The sequence below is a fragment of the Anolis sagrei genome, chromosome 2, assembly GCF_037176765.1.
Source record: "Anolis sagrei isolate rAnoSag1 chromosome 2, rAnoSag1.mat, whole genome shotgun sequence".
Lineage (NCBI taxonomy): Eukaryota > Metazoa > Chordata > Lepidosauria > Squamata > Dactyloidae > Anolis > Anolis sagrei.
Genome location: NC_090022.1, coordinates 46081536 through 46103643, shown reverse-complemented (window position 1 = coordinate 46103643; position 22108 = coordinate 46081536). Strand labels below are relative to the sequence as shown.

Sequence of the window (22108 nt, the reverse complement as noted above, 5' to 3'; positions counted from 1 at the left end):
ATGGAATATATCAAAAACTGTGAAACTTCTGCAATAATAAACAGCTTATAAGTACTTTTAAGGAAGCAGAGGAGGAATGCAGAAATTACAAATTCTCTTTAGTATTCTGCAGTATAGACTCCAATATAGTCTTCAAATAGTTGCTCCTAAATTAACACTTAAATTCTGATTTTATGCTGATTAAGAATACTTGTAAAGTCATTTGCTTGATTACTGATAATGAAACATGCTCTGGTCACTCACGTAACAAAAAGACTAATATCCCCACATTCTAGCTATCAAGAAAAAAATGCTTTCTAAATAGGGCATTTGATTCTAGGATAACCGTTCAAAGTAACTATGGTTCCAGAGACTGTTTGCAAAATCCACGAGGTTTGTAAATGTACTTCTATGAACATCCAAAAGCCATCTGTGCTAATTAACTCTGAGTTGCTTTTAAACTAATTCATGTATCAATTAGCCCTTTGTAACTAAAGGTCATGTAATATGTCTGTTGAATTTCTGTTTGTCCAAGAGCTTCAGAATTATCCAGATGATGATAGCCCATCTCTGAACAAAACAAACCCAGAGGCTAATCGAGTCCCCCCCCCCTTTTATTTTTCATAGGAAAGCTCCAACAAGACAAGAATTGAGCCTTCTCTGCTCAATATATTCCTGAGCTTAACTATAAATCAATGACAAACTAACTTCTCTAAATCTTCCCCTTCATCCAAAAGAAAAAAAGGGGGGGGAGGGGGGTTATGCTCTTGCTGAAATCTTTCCATGACTCAGATACCAAGCCAAAAATGTTTCCCACTGTCCATAACAAGTATCAATACCTCCAATGCTTCCCAGCCAACTTCTTTATCTCTACTTGGCAAACAAGAGCAAGAACCATGATGGTATAATAAATGTTTTCCATTCCCTTCTTAACCCCTGATTGTAGTTATATGGGGTGCACAATCCAGGGGAAAATGGGGAATGTAGTTCTCCAAAGGCTGTTGAAATGGCAGCAGCTCTTCAGAGAACCACCATTTCTATTGATTTGTGCGTAATTGTTCTAGGTCTGCAGCAACTCACATTTCCCCATAAATGCGCAACCCCACATCAAAGGTGACCTTGCTTCATCGAGGAGGTTCCTGATGGAGCAAAAATGGGTCTGGCAGACTACACATGCCTTGATTTCTCCCATATCTCATTGAGAACAGAAAAGTAGGAGGGAAGATGAAAGGACCCTCTTCCTTTATTCTCTATGTACGCTTCTGCTGTTTGAGGCATAAGTAAATGAAGTATGGAAACAAGTACAATGTAAAAGCTTTGGAGTCTGCTGCAAGCTGGCAGACTGAAGCCATGGAATTCTTTCTTAAATTTTTACCTGATATATAGAATGATTTGGGCTCCCTCATTTCTAAAATATATCCCCATTTTTCATTGTTCCCTGGATTGAGAGATCTGCGGAAACACATATAAGCTAACATGTCCCCAGATTTCAAATCCAAAAGAGCTTCATTTTCATCTAATGCAAATTCATGTAAAGAGAAGCAAATTTTACACTTGTAAGAGATGACTCAAAGTCTTATATTACTGAAATTATCAATTACCATATGATGACAGATCCCTTCAACAATTGTTAAAGAGTAAATTGAATTGTGAAGCCAGTGAAAAAGCTTGAAAGAAAACCATGTAGAATTAAGCTCTCCTTTCATGGTCTGAATGGGATAAAAGATGGAGTTATCACATTAACATTATCCTTCTACAGTGAGGGAAAAAGAAGTAACTGAAATGCCTTGGGAATCACCAGTCATAAATAAATAAGAGCAATTCAACTGCATATGCTAGTATAATCTTTGGAAAATGGTGTAATTAGAATCAACATCTTTCTTTTACTATGTTGAAAAGTTGAAAAACCAGAGTGACAGACAGTAAATTAAAGTACCTTCTCTCCATATCCTCTGTCTTTGGTCATCATTTCCCTGAGCGTCTGCAATACTTTAATGCAAAGTTTTTCCTCATTTTCTTCCAGCAGCTGTTTAGTATGCTTGATTAACCTGAAAACAACCAATTGATCACAGTTTGTTTCAACATTATAACCTCTAATCACTTAGGAAGGTATTTGCTGCTACTTATATCAAGTGTTGAGGAGAGAATACATTATACAATAGGTCAACACGTGGCATATTCTTCACTTGCTCAAATTTACATTGCTACTAAGAATAGATGTGACAAATAAGATCTGGACGGAGAGAATAAAGACTAGGCTTGTGCATTCCAGCTGAGCCTTGATCCGTTTCTGCTGACCAAATTTCATGAGATCCCCGGATCTGTTTTTGTACGCCTCCTGAAAACAGGTGGGTAGTCGAATAGCTGTTTTCGGTCCACAGCTGAAAAATGTCGCTAGATCCAGGCCATTGTCAGCAATGGGGAGGGGGGGGCTCCTGGGCTCCCCTTCCTTTTATTTGAAGGGGTATTGGGATGAAAATGACCATACTTGGAGGTTACATCAACCACTGTTAGCCCACAACGTTTCATAATGTTTGGGTCATCCCCTGATTTTTTAGGATTTTTTTCCTTTTTATAAATAAAATCTCCTTTAAAAAATTTCCAAAAAGGTATCCCCCACTGGACCTGCCCTGTAACTTCTCCAGTTAGGGTACCATTGCTTCCTGCCAAATGTTAAAGATGCACTTCCACATCACACAGCCCAGTGCCTCATTACTGGCAACAGCCAAAGGATTGTTATTAATACTTATTATTATTACTTGAAATTCAGAAGGCAGAGAAAATGGAGAGAATATAAACACAGAGAATTTCTTTGCAAAGGAATCAAATTATTTCTAGGTAGATAACTAGGTAGCAGTTTTCTAAGAACAAGGCTTTTCTGCTTGTTTGCTGGGATTATTATTACTAATTATTATTATTATCTTTAAAAAGTATTTTCTGAATCTAAAGGGTGACTCAAGGCTCTCAGAGCCACCCATTTTTATTAAAAAACACACACACACACACCAAGAGCAAAGAAATGCTCTTTCTTTCTCCCAAATCCCCAAATGTATGCACGCAACCTACCCACCCATCCTGCATTTTTCCAACTCCCAGTCCCACTAAATAAAAAGAATAAAAAAATAAAGTAAAATTGAAAAGATTCAATGTTAGAGAGGCCAAGACAAGCCAGAAATTCAAGCTGAGAGTGAGCAGCAAGGCAATTGGATTGAAGCATCTCTCTAGAGCCAGGATGCAACTGAGAGCAATGCAGGCGCTCACCCGATTAAATAGCTTGTGTAAGACACATCACAGCATTCTTCTATTCTGATTGGCCCAACACTCAGGGCTCACAGAGAAAGCCCATGAGAGCACAAGGCAGTTTCTTTGAGTGCCGCATGATGCCAAATAGGAAAGGAGGAGCCATGATTGGCTGCCGCGTGGCCTGTTCTGGCCGAAAAAAACAAGGCAGCTGAGCCTTTACCGTTAGGACCAGCCAAACAAGTCAGATTGGCTGAAGAGAACTGATCAAACCGAATACGTGCACAAGCCTAATAAATAATATATCAATAAGGAAACTAAAATGATTAAGGGTTTCCAAAGCACACATTTGAAATGCTAGGTTTTCCAACAGGTGGTTTGGAAACCCTACAAATACAACCAGGACTCACAATTTACAACTATTTCTTTATAAAGTGTTATAAAATTATTTTGTTTGAAAAACAAAATAAACCATGAACAGTGTAATCAATAGAAAAGTCTTTAATGAGTCTAGAAACTTATTATTTATTTATTTATTTAAAAGTTTTGTATACCGACCTTCTCACCTCTCTTGAGGGACTCAGACCGGTTTCCAACCATAATATCACATACAATCAATAAAACATCATAATACATATTACAGTAAAACATTAAAACAGCAATTACAATCAATTACTAAAACTTCACAGGAAGAGTAAAATGAGGTGCTTTTTGAGATGCAAAGATGTCATCAGTAGTAACAGTCCAGGGTTTCTTTCTTCCGTCCTATCCTATAATGGCTAATGAATAAAAATGACACTTTTCTCTAGATACAAAGCTATTATCTGTATCCAGAATCTGTAGGCCTTAGCAGCAATAGCAGCCTGTTTTACTTAATAAACACTCAATAAATAAAATGATAGTTCATTTCTAACAAACTGAAATGAATTTACTGGAAAGGAATTAAATACACCCAGCATGACTTACTTGCAAATGAAGCCTCCACTTTCACATTTCCTTCTAGCATCTGTGTTTTCTGGGAAGAGCAGCTCTGGCCTATGAAGGACATCCACCAACACAGACAACTCAGCCTGGACAAGCGGGCGTAGGCGATCTTCCAAAGCTGACACTATATCCTGAAGTGCAGATATGATAATTATGATAAGGAAAAATTAATAAAGTTGAAAAACCTTCATTTCTTAAAAAAGGTGCTTCTGATGGTTGCAGTCACTGCTTACTCCACTGATGTTGTTGAATAATAAATATCTCATGTCTAACAAAAGAACTTGCCATTGAGAATGTAGGACCATTCAAAAACTGTATCCCTAACTTGCAAAAACAAACACACTACAGACTTCGCAGTTGTTCTTTCTTACTGTAAGTAGAAGTATTAAAGTGACAATAAAAAACATTCCACAGATATATAAACCTCACTTGCCTAATTCCCAACAGACCCTTTAACCTCTGAGGATGCCTGCCATAGATGTGGGAGAGAATGCTTCTGGAACGTGGCCATATAGCCCAGAAAACTCACAGCAACCCAATAAAAACTTGGTGAGAACAAGGAGATAATGAAATAGTGTGTTCCCAAAGAGATCAAGACCGGTTGGAACCCACTGGAATATTTTCCCTTATATTCCACTTGTCTTACTAGATACAGTAAGTTTCAATCAGTTTGGTGTCCTTGGATTGCACTCTGCTGGTGAACACAGGTATCACATCAAAAACAGCTTTTGTGTGGAGTGACAACCAATTTTCGATGACTACAGTATCATTAAAGCAAGAGAGTACCAATTTTCCTCTTTGTGAAAATGTACTGGTATTTGGTAGAACACTAGAAAAAAGTATCACCTCAAATTGTCATATGTAATTTCAGGGACTGATGAGTTAAGACTACTGCTATTCCGTCCGAGCCCTCCACAAATCATAGCACCTTCTACCCATCTCATCCATGGGTTTTATCAAATTCTATCCATTTTTATCCATGAGCCTCACTTTCTTTGTCTTAGTCTATTCCATTTTATAATTTGTTATAAAATTAGTTTTAGTCTATTCCATTTTATAATTTGTTTTTATTATGAGTTTATTTTTATTTCATTACTATGTTTTATTAAGTATTTTATTTGATGTTATTATTCTGTTTATATGTACTTTTGTTTTATTGTAACTTGTTTGGGCCTGGCCTCATGTTAGCTGCCCCAAGTCCCTTTCGGGAGATGGTGGTGGGGTATAAATAAAGTTGATTATTATTATTATTATTATTATTATTATTATTATTATTATTAGCTGTCCCCTGCCACATGTTGCTGTTGCCCAGTTTGCTGTTGCCCCAATCTGCTTTGTGTGTGTATATGTATGTGCATATATTTGTGTATATATGTGGTTTTGCGCAAGTATTATAATGCGCTTTTTTTTACTTTTTAAGTCCCTTCTGCTGTGTTTTTCAGTGTTTTTACGAGTGATGGTCACTTGTTGGCAGATAGGTGTATTGTGTCCAAATTTGGTGTCAATTCGTCCAATGTTTTTTGAGTTATGTTAATCCCACAAACGAACATTGCATTTTTATTTATATAGATTATTATTATTATTATTATTATTATTATTATTATTTTACTGACACAAAAACACAGTATGTCACAGCAAATGAGATCTATATGCTGGATTTCGTATCATAAAATCACAAGTCGAATACTTCCCAAGCATCTAGGACTGTGTGATGTATTTTCAAATGATTCGCACAGATCCAAGAAAAGTGGCCTTTTGCAGTTGACAGATCGTGAATTTGTCAAGGCTCTAATACCATTGGTTCATATAAATATATGGTTAATGTTAAAAAAAACAGACACCAAAATACTTATTGACCTGCAGTCTCTCAATAATGTTGCGATAATCCCTTGAAGCAGCCATCACAGAGTCTCGCCTCGCAGCGTTCCTTACTGTCATCCTCCAATTCATGGCTGTTTTTTGTACTATGTTATGCGATTTCAGGAAGAGATTGTTAACTTGGCTGTCCAGATCCACTGGAATAGCAATCGTTCTACTTTTTGCTGAAAAAGACAAAGTACATTTTATCCAACAATTATCTCGTATAGCTTTCCTTACAGAAAGCTGCATTAACATGTAAAGTACTTGTCTCTTCTTTTGCCTGTGGATCATAATATGTGCTTTCTAGTACCTGTTTGTGAAGAGGAACACGTGAAAAGGACACAAATTGATCAGCAGTCTGCAATGTTCATAAAATAGACCTCACAATCTCTGAGGATGCCTGCCATAGATGCAGGCGAAACATCAGGAGAGAATGCTTCTAGAACATGGCCATATAGCCCGAAATATCTACAACAACCCAGCTCATAAAATATATTCCCACAAAAGAAAAAGAGCCTTTTGTACGTGGCATGTTTGAAAATTTGAGAAGTTAATTCTTCCCAGTTCTGTTTAAGGATAGTTTAACAATGCATTCACAAGGTAATACAACTGAATTCAAGTTTGGGTTTTTATGAATGGGAGTTCAAGTCAGTTTCAGAGAGAAACATTTATTCATTGTCCCAACTTGTTTATACCACTTTATATGAGGGAACACGAAGCAGCTTTAAACTAAGCAAATATTGGTAAAAACACACGGGAGAATATGTAGTTGGCATTAGCAAAATCTGAATATATAAGTGGAGCAATTCATAAGTAAAATTAATGTTGAATACAGTCATCTTTGTTGGAGAGCGGCATAAATTTCAGGATGGCAAGACATCGCCTTAACATCATTTCCCCTAAACTTTACCAAAAGGGAGAAAATACAAGTAGCCTGGAAAGCACCAACCAGAAACTAACAGATACACACACACACACAATAAATAAACCTGCAATTTGGATCCAGTCCACTTTTATTTTTAGCAACTGAAGAATGCTGAAGCCAAAACATTTTGTTACTTAATTTATAAAGTTCTGTTAACTCATTACTCAAAGAAGTATGTATCTTAGACGTAGGTAAATGCAGACACACACACAGAGAGAGAGAGAGAGAGAGAGAGAATTTACTCATAGCTTTAACTCCAGTAGTTGGAAATAATGGAGTTTTCTCATCACTCAGACAGATCATCAAATAAAAAGGGTTTACATGTATTTTGTTTAAATTCATACACACATATAGTTTTCTTACCTACATCTGAAAGTACTCTAATGCAGCTTTCTACTGATGCCTTCTGGCTAGGCATGAGCCAATTGCAGTGGTAGACCCTGAAGACACCTTGCAAGAGCTGCACAAACACAGGCTGGCGAGTCTAAAAACAAGCAAACCATAAAGGTAAGTCCAGAAGGATTTGGGGTGCGGGGTGAGGAAAGGTTTAGAAAGTGTGTTCTTATGTTCAGCAAAACTGAGGGGCCTGCTATATTGGAGGAGTGAGTCATTCTGTATCCTTTTCTATCCATTTCCATCTATAAATGGAATAAAAAGTCACTTCTGATTCTTATACCAAGGTATATCTCACTTTGTTTTGGAGATCTGGGGAAATTGTTTTAAATTAAATCTTAAATACTCCTTATTGTATTTATTTATTTACTATATTTATATACCGCCCCTCTCAAAGGCAACTCCTCAATAATATTTTTAAAAGGAATGGATAGAACAGGGAAGTCCAAGAGGATTTACACTGTTTTGTTTTGTGTCGTACTCTTTCTACCTGGTGCAGGGTACTATTTTAAGCAAAATAATGTATTACTTTGAGAAGCAAAGTATGAATTTTAAATTTAAATTCTATTTGTATTTTAACTTTTGGACTATGTATTGTAACATATTATTGTATGCGTTATTATATATGTATTTTGTAATAGGTATTTTATGGTAATATATTTTAACTGTGTGGTAACCTGCCTCAAACTGTGAAATAGTAATAACAACAATAGTAATTATTATTATTACAAAACTCTCTAAAGGTTCTAAGCCACAGTTTCTCAACCTTCCTAATGTCGAGACTCCTTAATAGAGTTCCTCATGTTGCAGTGACCCCCAACCATAACATTATTTTCATTGCGACTTCATAACTATAATTTTGCTACTGTTGTGAATCATAATGTAAATATCTGACCTGCAGGATGTATTTTCATATACTGGACGAAATTTGGCACAAATGATACACCCAAATTTGAACACTATGGGGTTAGGGGGATAGATTTTGTCATTTGGGAGTTGTAGTTGCTGGGATTTATAGTTCACCTACAATCAAAGAGCATTCTGAACTCCACGAATGATGGAGTTGAACCAAACTTGGCACACAGAACTCCCATGACCAACAGAAAATACTGGAAGGGTTTGGTGGGCATTGATCTTGAATTTTGGAGTTGTAGTTCACCTAGCTCCAGAGAGCACTATGGACTGGAACAATGATGGATCTGGACCAAACTTGGCATGAATGCTCAATATGCTCAAATGTGAACACTGGCAGAGTTTGGGGGGAATAGACCTTGACATTTGGTAGTTGTAGTTGCTGGGATTTATAGTTCCCCTACAATCAAAGAATATTCTGAACCCCATCAACAATAGAATTGGGCCAAACTTCCCACACAGAACTCCCATGACCAACAGAAAATACTGTGTTTTCTGATGGTCCTTGGCAACCTCTCTGACACCCCCTTGTGACCCCCCAGGGGTCCTAACCCCCAGATTTAGGAAGGCTGTTCTAAGCTATACATATATTGTAAAACAATGGTTACAATTAACTCAGACCATCAAGATTAAAAATGCACTAGCGCAGAAGGCAGTCTTCTAAATGAAAACTAACAGAAAATTGTGTCTCTAGAATCCAGTACCTGCAAACTCCACATTTCCAGCTTCAGATTTGAAAACAAGATAACTAATGTGTTGTTGAAGGCTTTCATGGCTGGAGAATGCTTCTAAAAAATTGCCATACAGCCCAGAAAACTCACAGCAATTAAGATAATTAATGAATATGGATCTATCACATATATTTTCCTCCCAGAAAAAAACATGGGAAAGGAAGAGTCCTGTTATGTCAAACATTGTATCATATAAGCATTTCTATGCTTTTTTCTATACTGTAGCAGGGATATTCTGTTTATATTCTATTAAGAAGCAAAATGGCTTTCATCTAAATTGCAGGAAACACACATATCAGTTTTGGAAAATATTTGCATATTATGCTATCTACAGCTTAAGCATCTTGACTAGCTACTGGTGATACTAACATAAAAACACAATGCATTAGCAACTACATAAAATACCTCTTTCATTTTGACAAAAATTGATCTCTGTTATGTTGAGAAAGTAGGAAAGGATTAAAGGGGGAAAAAATGTTATAAAACAGTATCCTCAGTCAAAGCGGAAACACAGAAATGGAAAAACCACAGCTTCTTACACTGCCCAAACTGTATTTAAGTTATTTAAGTTATATTCCTTAGCAACTGTTTTTACCAGGGACATCACCTAAAGGCCTTTCTACACTATGCTAAAATTCCAAAAAGAAATGGGTTAAAACAACCCACTTTTTCTTGTGTTCTAGTTCCCACCTTCTGGGTTGAACCCAGGCTTTCCTGGCAGGGGAGGCAAGATGGCATCCCTGAATCAACCAAAGGTTGACCCGGGATGCCATCCAGTCCCCCTCCAGACCCCCATCTCACCCCCAATACTCACTGGAGGGAAAATCCCCCCCCCACCTCCTGACACAGCATTTTCTTGTATCAAGAGGACTGTAGAGAGGGGTCTGCACTGCATGCAGATTTTGGGGACAAAATGGGGGCTGGGAGAAGAGCACCATCCTGTTCCTCCAGGCTTTTGGGAGTCCAAAGAAGCAAAATAGCTACTTAGCAGTCGTGGGAATCAGTCCCCACAGGGCCCTCACTCTTAAAGATTCAGTTTTACCTGAGACGTCATTTGGACGCCTCAGGTAAAAACGAGACAAGTCTTGCATTTTGGGCCTGTTTGGAAAGGCCCTAAGAGACTATCACGGGTACTAAAAATATCTGTGTAGCAGCAAGAAGCTTTCCTTAAGCAGGTAATGTGCCCTCCTCCCTGGCACAATGGCAAGCACCTGAAAGTCCCAAGATGCCCCATTTCCAAGACAACCCCTCAACAAATATGACAACAGACAGTTAGTTTCCTCCCATTAAGAGCACTAGAAAGGCAAAAAAACAAAAACAAAAATGAAGCAAAAAATCTACAGGGGGAAACCGTCCCATTTTATTCTGAATTTAGTATTGATCCATCATACAACTTTCCTTTCCTACCTATGCCAGGAATAGCATCAAAACTCCCTTCGGTTCCAAAATAATTTATCACATGGCACAGAGGGATTTTGCCCTCCACGGAGGTCGAGAAGGACCAAGTATAAATGTTTTAAATAAATAATAAATATTGTGTTGGAAGAAAATGGACTCTAGGGAATTTGGAAGTGTGACATCATAAATTACATGTGATTACATTATGCTGACAATTAAAATAAAATAAAATAAAATGTTGAGGTTATTTCCTCTCTTCAAAAAGGAAGGTTAACCCATTATATTTTGAAAAAATCAGAAGTCAGTGGTGAGCCTGTATGTTTACTGCATAGGCAACAGTGTGGAAATTATATTAAATAATTGTGCTATGATACAGCAGACCTAGAAAATTTACTTTTCAAAAGCAAATTGTTCAGTTTACTCATTTTACTGCTCACAATGCCATGTATTGTTATTACTCATTACAACAGCGTTATAAAAATAGCAAGTGTTGCTTATTCATTATTTCCTGTTACTTCGAAGAAATGTCTCAGTTTTGATGGGATAATGGCATGAAACTTTGAACAGTCCTGTTGAAATGACTCTACAGATGCCCTTTAAATTGACTAAAAATATTATCGATTACATGATTACACAACTGCTGTTGTGTTTCATCCCATCCATTAGTGCAGTGCACCTAATGGCTCTCAGAATATTTTAAATGCAGTATATTACTGCCAACCTCCAGCATTTATAGTTGAAATCTCACATCCATCTGACTTTATTTTTCTGTGTTTTGATTAGTCTTTGCTAGCCATTGCTAAATACAAGAATGAAAGCAATTAGGAGATGGAAAGGTTGAGAAGAGCCATCTCCTGCAAGGAGGTGAAAAATATTTAAACTACTCAAATTTTAATGAGAGTTGCCTATAATTTCCCTCTACCATTACAGTGTCACTGAATCTAGGCATTTGCTGTTATTGTGACAAAAGCTGATAGGCATCTGCCAAGGCTTCCACATGTCTCCATGGGAGTGGGAGCAAAGGGCAAGTCAATCATGTATATAATGGCACAAAAGAAAACAGGGAAAGAATTCCCTACTAATATGATTCCTTATATATTAGACATGAAGGTATAATATGCACATTAGTGCATAAATAATTGTGTGCATGGAGCCATGTTCATCCTATGCTGGCCATAGTCATTTGTACTTCAAGAAGCAGAGCTCAAGATATTTTGCAGCCTCTTATTTATTGAAGGCAATCATATGGACATCTGAATCTAAATTCAAAACTGGAGACAAGATGCAATTCCTAAAGGCATAAGACTTGCCTAGGGATCACATGGCAGGCGGCATGGGACACACAGCTCTGTTGCTCTAACACTTTTCTACCACCAATCGCTGGTTTATCCGATGTCTCCACTGACTAGGGAAACACACAGTGGCATGTTATAGATGCCTCTCTTTCCTTGTTCAATCAAGGAACATTACCAGTGACATCTGTGACACATTTGCAGATGGTTAGGCAAGACTAATAGCTGACACAGAACTATAACCATAACAGAAACCCAACTGGCATCAGAACTGTGTCTACGAATGGGAATAATTGCATAGTATCCACTCCAACAACTCCAACATCTGCCACAAAAACTCCATCCTTTGTGACAAACATCAGGAGCAATCGACAGCAAGCATAAATGAGACAGTGCTCTACTGGAAGCAGTAAATTATGATATTCTTTTCAGTGAAAGCACCTGCCTCCCTTGCTATCACCATTCTGGAGACCTTTGCTTAGTTATATTGGAGGTTTTGTCCTTCAGCTCTGAAAATCCTAGATAGATATATATATATATAAGATATATATATCTCACACAAGTGTAGTCACATTGCAGAATTTACACAAAGGAACAACAATGTGTGTTGTTTGTGGCCTCTCCAAAGGCATCCGGAAAAAGGAAAACAAGCCAAACTCTATATCAATGTCCCTGCTCCTTACTTGCCTGCAATGTGGTACTCTGATCGGAAAATGGAGAACTGAAGAAAGTGGTAACAATGCTCATCACAATCTCCGTCACGTACTTCTCCAGTATGGAATCTGCATGCTTCCTGTCACTGGTGTTGTTACAGGTCTGTGAAACAATTCAGTCGTTTAAAAAGCCAACAACAGCAATGCAGGTATGATAATGCCTTGCAAAATAAAAACTGGCAAAACCGTCCTAAACTGTAAATGGAATACAACATACAATTCTTAGTAGGGGTCCTCTTTTAAGGAGTTAGGATACAGTGTTTGGTTGCACACTTGTTTTTCAAAACATTACTGGAAATGGTTAAAGCATTCATGTCAGTTGTTAATTAAGCATTTAAACAATGTTACATTGGTTACACTGGACAACACATGTTTTGGTTCCTCAAATGTTAGACCTGTTTCTGAGTATATTTGACTGGCCGATTCCAAAATGGCATCATTTTGCCCTATCAGCTCCAGTTTTTGAGACACAGAACATATGGCATCTATCAATGTCACCTGCTCGCCCATAGAAAAACATGATAACCTTATCTAAAAAACCATATCTAAAAACTATCTATTTATGTGGTCTATCTATCCAATCTGAATCAGCAACCCAAATAACACCAGGAATAGGCCTAAAAATCAAGACACTAAGATTTTTTTTGTTGGACTGTGTTATTATTTGAAGAGCAATATAGTAATAATATATTTAAAATTCAAAAGTACTAGCCCCAAATCTTTCCAAATTATCTCCAAAATAACCCTAGAAACCTTGACACTATGGGGAATTTTCATGTGCTTCCATAGATAAAGATATTACATGAATCAAAAGAACTAGTGTGGTGTAGTGGTTTGAATGCTAAACTACTAAACTGGGAAGAACAAGATTTGAATCCGCTCTCAGTTACAGAAACTGACTGGATGTCTTTGGGCAAGTCATGCACTCTCAGCCTCAGAGGATGGCAAGGCAAACCCCCTCTCAATAAATTTTACCATAAACCAATGATAGGTTTGTCCTTAGGGTTGTCATAAGTCAGAAATGAATTGGAGGGCCATAACAACATGAATCCAAATGTAGCCAAAGGAGTCAAGTGAAGCAGGGACAAAAGGTAACAGCTCTTCATGATAAATAATAAATAGTGGCCAGGATTGTGTATACAATGTATGACATTTTAATAATATTTCTAGTTATAAAAGAAAATACTTACCCTACAGATGTCAACAAGGAAGTTCTCAAAAAGCTTCCACATGTGATTGCTAGTATAAATCTCTTTCATTTCCACTTCTGTGTCTACGTAGCAATGATTTAGGAAGTTGATATAGGCAATTTTAACCTGTAGGTACAAAATTAATAGAACATTGCACACATATTAAAACACCCCTATCTCTAGTTGTAAAAAAGGAAATAAACTAGATCTCAGCAATTTCTGGACATTTTCTATGAATGGGAGTAAAAGTTGGTTGTTCTTCTGATAACATTCACTTACAATAGGATAAAAGATACTCTCACCTTCCAGAGATGATTGCTTCAATTAGCCTTAACCAATCTGGCTACATCAGATGGGAACCAGAGTCCAACAGTATCAGGTTCCCAGTCTCAATTTATTGTAACAGGGTTAAATGCTGCTTCTACGGTTTTACCATTAATTTAGGAAAAATGAAAGACCATTAAGGGTACTTTTCATGTTTCGGTATAATAATTACAAATAATCAGTTGCTAACCTTTAGATCTAGTTATCAGAAATAAAATACTTCTATTAGCAACAAGAAGAAAAGACCCATGAGGGGAAGAAAAAAAGACGTATTTCAAAATAATGCATGGTTAAAATTGTAGTTTCTAAATAAAATTCGCAAGAATGTTGGCCAAATAGAAGTTATTAATTCCAGCCTATGTGCATATCATTATTGTGGACTTTGCCATATCATATTTGGTATTCATACAACAGAAGTCTAGTATTAAAGTTAGTTCAACTTTAGTCTAACTTTGGAGTGTTTGTTTCCGCTGTTGTGTTACTCAGTAGCAACATGTCAGGTCATTAGCTAATTTAAAACAGAGAACTTTGTAGATCTAACCATGGCTTCCAAATAACAGATAGCAAAAAACCCTACATTTCTCTCTTCCTGCCATTTCAAGAAAGCAAATATATACAGTATGAAACCTGTATCAGCAGATAATACGTGGCATCTTGTTCTTTAGCCTTGCCCTTGCTAATACATGTGCGGAGTAAGCATTTAACAGCTCTACCACACAAAAGGGGATCTTACTTCAGGTATGCAATCCTCATGAGTTACCACCCGAACAATGTCGTCCAAAGGGAGCAAAGAGTTGCACTTGATTTCCGTGTAGACATTTTTCCCCTCCGTACAAACTGCCAGCAGCTCCACTAAATGGATGTGATACATCAAAGCACTGTTTTCATCCATCCTGTCGCGTTCTGATCTCATCATCTGCACCAATGTCTGGAAAGAGGCTCTGTCATTGTAGAAAACAAGAACATCTTCTCCAGCGTTGACCAGCTATCAAAAGAAGAGTGTGATAATTCAGGAAACAAAAGACCAATTTAAAATTGTGAATATTTAAGTATGTAGACATTTGTTGATGTTTTTCCTGCATGCAAAACTAAACAATTTCCAACTATTTCCCCCAGCTGGGTGAGATTGCAAAAGGATTCTTTTGGTGCTAAATCTTTGTTTTTGCACACAAAAATGGCACAACAGTGGCGATTTAGTTGTGTTCACAGAATGTCCAGTTCCATCAAGGCTCAGATCAAAAACTCATACAGCTTACTCATAAAGACAGGCTCAAAGTAATTTAAGGATACATTTTTGACCTATTATTATTACTATTATTTATATCCCACCTTTTATCTCCACAAAGGAGATTCAAAATAGTTTACATTAAAAGTATTTCAATACAATTTAAAGTCCACAAATATACAAACATTAAACAGTATTAATCATCAATGTTACAGTGATCCAGACAGGATGTAATAAAGGCATGTACCACCGTGGCCAGGTCTGGCTTCTCAAGGAACAGGCACAGTTGGTACACACATTTTAATTCTGTAAAGATCCTCTTGGCTACTGCAGATATCTGGGCCTCCAGGTTCAGTGCTGAATCCAGGATGACCCCAAATTGTGGACTGTGTCTTCAGGGGGAGTGTGACCCCATCCAGCACAGGCTAAATCCCTATTTCCTGATCTGCCTTCCGACTGACCAGGAGCACCTCTGCCTTGTCTGGATTAAGTTTCAATTTGTTTACCCTCATACAGTCCTAAGCTTTTTAAAAAGTAACATTCACCAAATCAATTTAATTTCTCAAAAATATTTCTAAGGCAGATCATAGTCCCAGAAACATCAGATTTGTACATAGCCTTCTCACCTCAGCCATGACCATATCCTGACACTTTTTAATGAACTTTCCTTCAGCCTTAACAATCGTCTGAAGGAACTTAATGTACTGGACATTCCTTCCATGTGTTTCAATGCAGTGGACAAAGTGCTGAACAACCCTCTCGTTAATTTCACTGCAAAGCTGAAAATTATTCATGAAGATATGCTGCATAGTCACTGCCTCAAGGATCTGCAAAGAGGATGACAAATAGAGAAAAGCACATAAATAAAACACCAGAACAAAGCTGTGGAAAATCTGGAATGTTTTCGAGATTATCTATGTCTGTATTACAGACAGAACTAATAAAGAAAATGATTAAAAGTGTACTGACAAATGTTAGGCCTGGTCAACAGACAGGATCTTTCTGAATATTCACAACACAATTATAATTCCATAGTTGATTGTATGAATCTTTGTTAGCTAGAAATAACATGTGGATTTAGGGACATTAGGTTTATCAGCTGCCAAACCCTATAGTTTTCTTTTTGTTTGAGTGTAGAAAAAACAGGATACTTAAAACTGATAGCATTTGTGGCTGATAGGTTGCATTATGTATGGTTGAAGGAGCATAAGTCACAGCCTGCAGTAGACTGCACTCCGATTTATTATGGACTGCCAGGTAAGAAGGTCTTAATAAATAGGGGAAGGTGAGAAAGTCCCATTTTAAAAGAGAGTTCCTATACATAACTCAAGACCTTATGTTAAAAAAAAAATCTGGTGGAAATGATAAAAGGCCTTCCTCTCTAAAAAAAAATCAATCAATCAATCAACACATGGTATTCAGTAAATAACTTCTTACCCCAGGGTTCAGAAATAGATTTATATGCTTATGTAACAAAGCTTGATTCTGCTGATTTCCAGCACAGAAGTTTTGTAGGAACTCATGGGCAAGTTTCATGATCTCCTGCATCCTTGTGTCTTCGGCCTGTTAATACAACAAAGAAACAACTCCCAAGGTTTAGAATGTAATTGCTATTGAAAAAAACATGGATTTAAGCAAATGTCTAATCTATAAGCATCTATATTTAGATTTTCCTCAAAAAATATATAAATTTGGATGAATACTTAAAACATCGAAACATTTTTCAATATTCTTTGATGTTGAAATGATCACATTAGTCTGTAATAACTCCTTAATCTTTTGAAACTACAGCAAAACCCTACAATGATTCACTTCTGTCTTGGGCACATGAAATTTAGATGCTCTTTGTTCACAGTCAGCATTAAGTACCTATAATAACTTCAAATCAAAACCCGAAGAAATCCCTGAATCTGTATAAACACTGGAGACCTGGTTGAGGAATCCAAGAAAAAGTTTGTCTAAGCTTTGCCTCAATCATCATTATTACTAAGTTTATTTAATTACTGTTGGACTCCACATCATTTGCTTACATCTAGATAATGCTTACAGCATAACATATACAGCAAAACTTCTTTTCAAGGAAGATGTTAGCTGGAAACAACATCAGATATTTTGAAAACATGGCTTTTCTCCTCTGAATTTCCAAAACAAGATATCAGCAAGATCAGTATTTGAACCAGAGGATCACCGATTAACTGCAAAACCCACAAATCTATTCATGCTTTTCCTTTGCTGACTGAAGGAGGAATATCTTTGCTGTTGGCTTTAAAAATCACAATGAACAGGTATGTACACCTGTTTTTGTCTCATGATTTGACTAACCTTTAGGGAGCCCATAATTTATTTGGCTTCTCTTACTACTCCATCAGGACCCTTAAAGCAGGTTCCCTGGTCAATTGGTTTGACTTGGGAGTTAATGACTACCACTGTAAGAGCCACATTGCTTTGTGTTTGCCTTAGCATAGTTAGAAAAGGCTTGAAAAGTTCTACACTGCATTATGGTCACTTGAATAGAAATGTAAAGTCATTGCTCTAAACGTCTTTTGATCACTATACCTCTATATACGGCCAAGATATCACACAGAAGCAATTAATGTATTTTCAAAACAAATAAATTATTTCTTAGTTTTAAAAATTAACACCAGTTCTTTGATATACAATGCAGCTTGTAAGAAATATGTTTTAGAATGATCTCTCAAAATAGTGTTTTGTTGACAGATTGTAAAGTAATAGATGCATGCAAACCTCACTTTCTCATATGGGATTTGTAAGAGCTCCAGAACCACTGTGTGAGCTCCCATATTTCGGAGCAACCTTTGCTGCTGTTTCCGACTTTTCCTGACCAAGATGCTCTCCTGGACACAAAGCTTGCTAAGTCGAAGCAAAATCTGTAAAGACATACTTATTTTAGAACCTGATAATATGTTGATGCTTTCCCCAGATGGGCTACGAAGAAAACACTTGTCCTCAACAGACCACAAAATGAAGCAATATGCAGGGACTGAACAAAGAGACTGAACTTACAACAAATCGACGACAACAAATGTACAAACACTATGTTGTATGTAGCAGACATGGCAGTTATGACATAGCTGAGTATATTGCACAATGAAGGAATAGAAATGGGTATATTACTTTTCATTTTCAAGGAAAGGATTTTCCACCGTTTGAGAATCTAAAGACAATACCCAAGAAAATCCCCACAGCTCTCACATTCCAGTGAGCGGGGAAAGATTCAGTGGATCTTAATTGCCTTCACAACATTTTGATGCCCTTTGTTATAACCAGCAAAGAGAACAGATGTGCTTAAATTATCTAAATCATACGGACCAGAAAATCTGATTTCTACAGTATAGATTTTTTTCCCTTTCAGTGCAAGCTATGGAAAGCTGGTAATATCACCCTAGAACTGTAAAGTCGAGATTTGTTTCTTCTCTGGAAATAATATGCAAATAACACTAAATATTCTTTTGCTTTTGCTTTCTTCTTAAAAGTGGACAGAAGCACTTGCTTACATTATTTGAAAGCTGTATAATCTTAGTGTCTAGTTTATCTGAATCATCAAATGCATCAATGGTACCACCGCTGCAAGATCAGGTTGGAAAACTGTCAAGTGCTAGTAGTCTGCAATGCCTTCCAGCAGACCTTTGAAGTGACACTGCTTGGTGTTGTTATTCCACTGCTCAGTGTTAGGGCTGGGCAAACACGGAAAAATTTGTTTCTAAACTCGATTCGTTTTTAGGGGGTTTTTGCGTTTCAATTTTTAAAAGAATTCCGAAATTTTTCTTTAAAAAAGTTCAAAATTTACGAAATTTCGGAAATTACGAAACAATTACGAAACAATTACGAAACAATTACGAATCGATTCATTAATGGCGGACGCGACCGCGCAATACGCTAAAAAAAACTCCAAATGGGACAGGGAGAACTTCTGAAGCTTCCCTCTCCCTCTGTTGTTGACTGTTGGTGTGATAATTATATTTTTTTTACTGATAAAACAAACAACAACTATAAAACTTGCACCAGACATGCGGAAATAATAACGAAATGATTTCGAAACAATTTCGAAACAATTACGAAACAATTACGAAACGAATTGAAAAATTCGTTTCGATTTTTAGTTGCTCCTGAATGGTTCAATATCGCTTCGTTATAAAAAAAATAACGAATTAATAACAAATTACGAAATTAACGAACGAAACCGCCCAGCCCTACTCAGTGTCAAAAAGTTGGACTCAACATATGGTGATCCTATGAGTGAGTTCCTATGAATCCAGGTCATGCGAACTCAGGGCCATGGGTTCCTTGAGTTTATCCATCTGTGATCTAGTTGTCCTCTTTCCCTACTGCCTTCCACCTTGCCAAGTATCATCATATTTTCTAATGAATCATACCATCTTATGTTATGTCCGAAGTATGACAGTCTCAGTTTAGTCATTTTAGAAAGAGTTCAGGCTCTTCAAATGGTGTATTTGACTTTTTGGCAGTTTTCTTCATATCCAGTTTTCACAACCATACAGAGAAATTGGAAATATGATGGCATTGTTGATTTGGACTTTGGTATTTAATGATACATCTTTATGCTTGAGGATCTTATCTAGTTCCTTCATAGCTGCCTTTCCAAGACCTAGTCTTCTGATTTTTTGATTACAGTCTCCATTTTTATTTATGACTGAGCCAAGGTATAGGAAATTCAATTCCTCCATTTTTATTTTCAAGTTATGTAAGTCATCTGTGTTCATCCTATTTGTTTTCGTAATGTTCAGTAGTGGCCTTGACTTCCTCGATATTCCTCCCTAATCATTTTGGTATTTACTGTCTGCTAGTATAATATAGCATCATCTGCATATCTTAAATTACTGATGTTTCTTCCCTTCCTTAATGGAGTAGTCTGACAGTTACTACAATCCTGGTGTCCCATTTTTAGGGATTAGAATACATATTGAACATTTCCAAACTGTGGAAATCATGGTTTTTTCCCCATTTTCATTGCCAGTTTTTGTTTAGAATTTGGATGGATTCTGTCCCTATAGCATGAAACAATTCAATTGGTATGCCAATCCCCCTGCGAAAAATGAAAGAAATATCCTCTAGGACAGTGGTTCTCAACCTGTGGGTCCCCAGGTGTTTTGGCCTACAACTCCCAGAAATCCCAGCCAGTTTACCAACTGGGATTTCTGGGAGTTGAAGGCCAAAACATCTGAGGATCCACAGGTTGAGAACCACTGCTCTAGGGGGAATAGGAACCATTTTTGCCACATCCGTTCCATAGTTTAGGTCCAGATGAGATATTTTTACAAAACATTACCCAGAAGTCACATGGCAAAGCTGTCCCCTTAGAGGGCATTTAGAGGATTTTGGAAAATAATCAAACTGTGGGGCAACAAAAATAGATCATGGGCAGAACTTTACTCACCCTGGTCTACATCACTGCAATATATATTTCCAGTGTTTTGCCACTGTTTAACAAATATACATCTAACCTATTTAGCAAACAGCACTGACCTAGATATTACAACTTCTACCCAGGTGCCAAGAGTCAACAACTCTTCTGTGTCTGTAAAGACTCCAGTATATTCACAAAGCTCTGCACAATCAAGAGTCACCTTGTTATTTTCTATTAGGCAGGGAATGTTCCATTTCAGATAAAGAACAGACCTCAACTCATAGAAAAAAGACAGAGCAAGGAAAGTGGGCAGCTGTGAAAGGAGGAGTCTTACCTCTTTTACCACCCTGTAATTATAGCTACTAGTGCTTTCAGGTTTCCGGGATTTGCTGTGGCCTTCCTAGGGGATAAGCAAGATTAATTGATTAGATTTCCCCTCTAAATTCTGGAGCCATCAGTACAAAATCTGATCAGGTATTTCTCACCAGCATTCTAAAGCTTCTGCAAAGTCTTCATCTTTTTCATCTTTTCTCAGTTTGCACATTTAATGAATCCCTAAATATAAACTTCACAAAGGTATTGAATACCTTCTTTACAAAATATATCCCATTTTACATATAACAGAATGACTATTTATGTGTGGAATATCCAGGGGTTTTTCACAATGTTTTTGAAACACAAAAGTATTTGTAGCAATTTAAAAAATATTAGCTACCTTAAAGTCTTAGTATGATTAATGTTAATGCGATTAGTCATAGATAAATTTCAAGGCAATATTCAGATTACACAAACATGCATGTGTGCAGTTTTTCTCATCATGTTATATTGGCCTTCATCCCAGACCTCAATCTAGTGAGAATAATTCTGAACATGGCGGGACTGGATTTAGATGGAAAGTTAGTATAACATGATGGGTGGAACCAACATGAAGTGTGAAAAGCAGCTGAATAACAGAGTACTGTTAAAGTAGTATTGTTAAAACTTATTATTTCAGCCTTTTAAAAAGCATTTTGGCACAAAGATGAACAAGCCCATAAATGAAGATAGCAAAACATTCAAGGAGAAAGAACAAGCATGTTAAAATATAGGGCAAAAGAAGGGAAAGAAAGTAGGAGAGAACCCAAAATTAAAATAATTATTACTGTGAAGTAGTTAGATACATTCTGTTACTATTTAGGCTTAAATAAAACAATTAAGAGAAAAGCAGAATAAAACAATTAGGAAAAAGAGATAATCTATCTCATCTAGAATTGGATAATGTGTTTGTGAATTGAATTAAACTGGATATAAGTCAAATTATCTCTTAATTAAAGGGATAGAGCACCTTAGTTTAGAATATAGGCCCTTCTAGATAAGCATACAACATGGCTGGGAATCAGCATGAAAAACACCACTTCAGAGCCACATAATGCCGACAGGGTGTCCTGAGGTGCCTTGGGAGAGATACTTGCCCCAGAGCCCAGCTGTGTTGAACTTGGAGCAGGTATTCGATAATTCCCAGTGGTTGTTTTTTTTTTAACCTGGGATGCAGCTGCATTACACAGCTTACCTGGGTT

At 37.0% G+C, this 22108-nt stretch overlaps 1 protein-coding gene across 5 annotated transcripts in view; it reads right to left on the bottom strand.

The window, feature by feature from the left end:
• ITPR1 (inositol 1,4,5-trisphosphate receptor type 1) overlaps positions 1–22108 on the bottom strand; it is a 259894-nt gene that overhangs the window by 92824 nt on the left and 144962 nt on the right. For all 5 annotated transcript variants that reach the window (XM_060766304.2, XM_067463479.1, XM_067463478.1 and 2 more), the window contains 11 exons: positions 20887–20952; positions 17917–18054; positions 16604–16729; positions 15793–15993; positions 14675–14926; positions 13618–13743; positions 12402–12530; positions 7352–7472; positions 6061–6245; positions 4186–4334; positions 1916–2027 (listed from right to left, as the gene is read on the bottom strand). In XM_060766304.2, the coding sequence (XP_060622287.2) occupies positions 1916–2027; positions 4186–4334; positions 6061–6245; positions 7352–7472; positions 12402–12530; positions 13618–13743; positions 14675–14926; positions 15793–15993; positions 16604–16729; positions 17917–18054; positions 20887–20952 (1605 nt within the window). The remainder of the gene's footprint in view (positions 1–1915; positions 2028–4185; positions 4335–6060; positions 6246–7351; positions 7473–12401; positions 12531–13617; positions 13744–14674; positions 14927–15792; positions 15994–16603; positions 16730–17916; positions 18055–20886; positions 20953–22108) is intronic.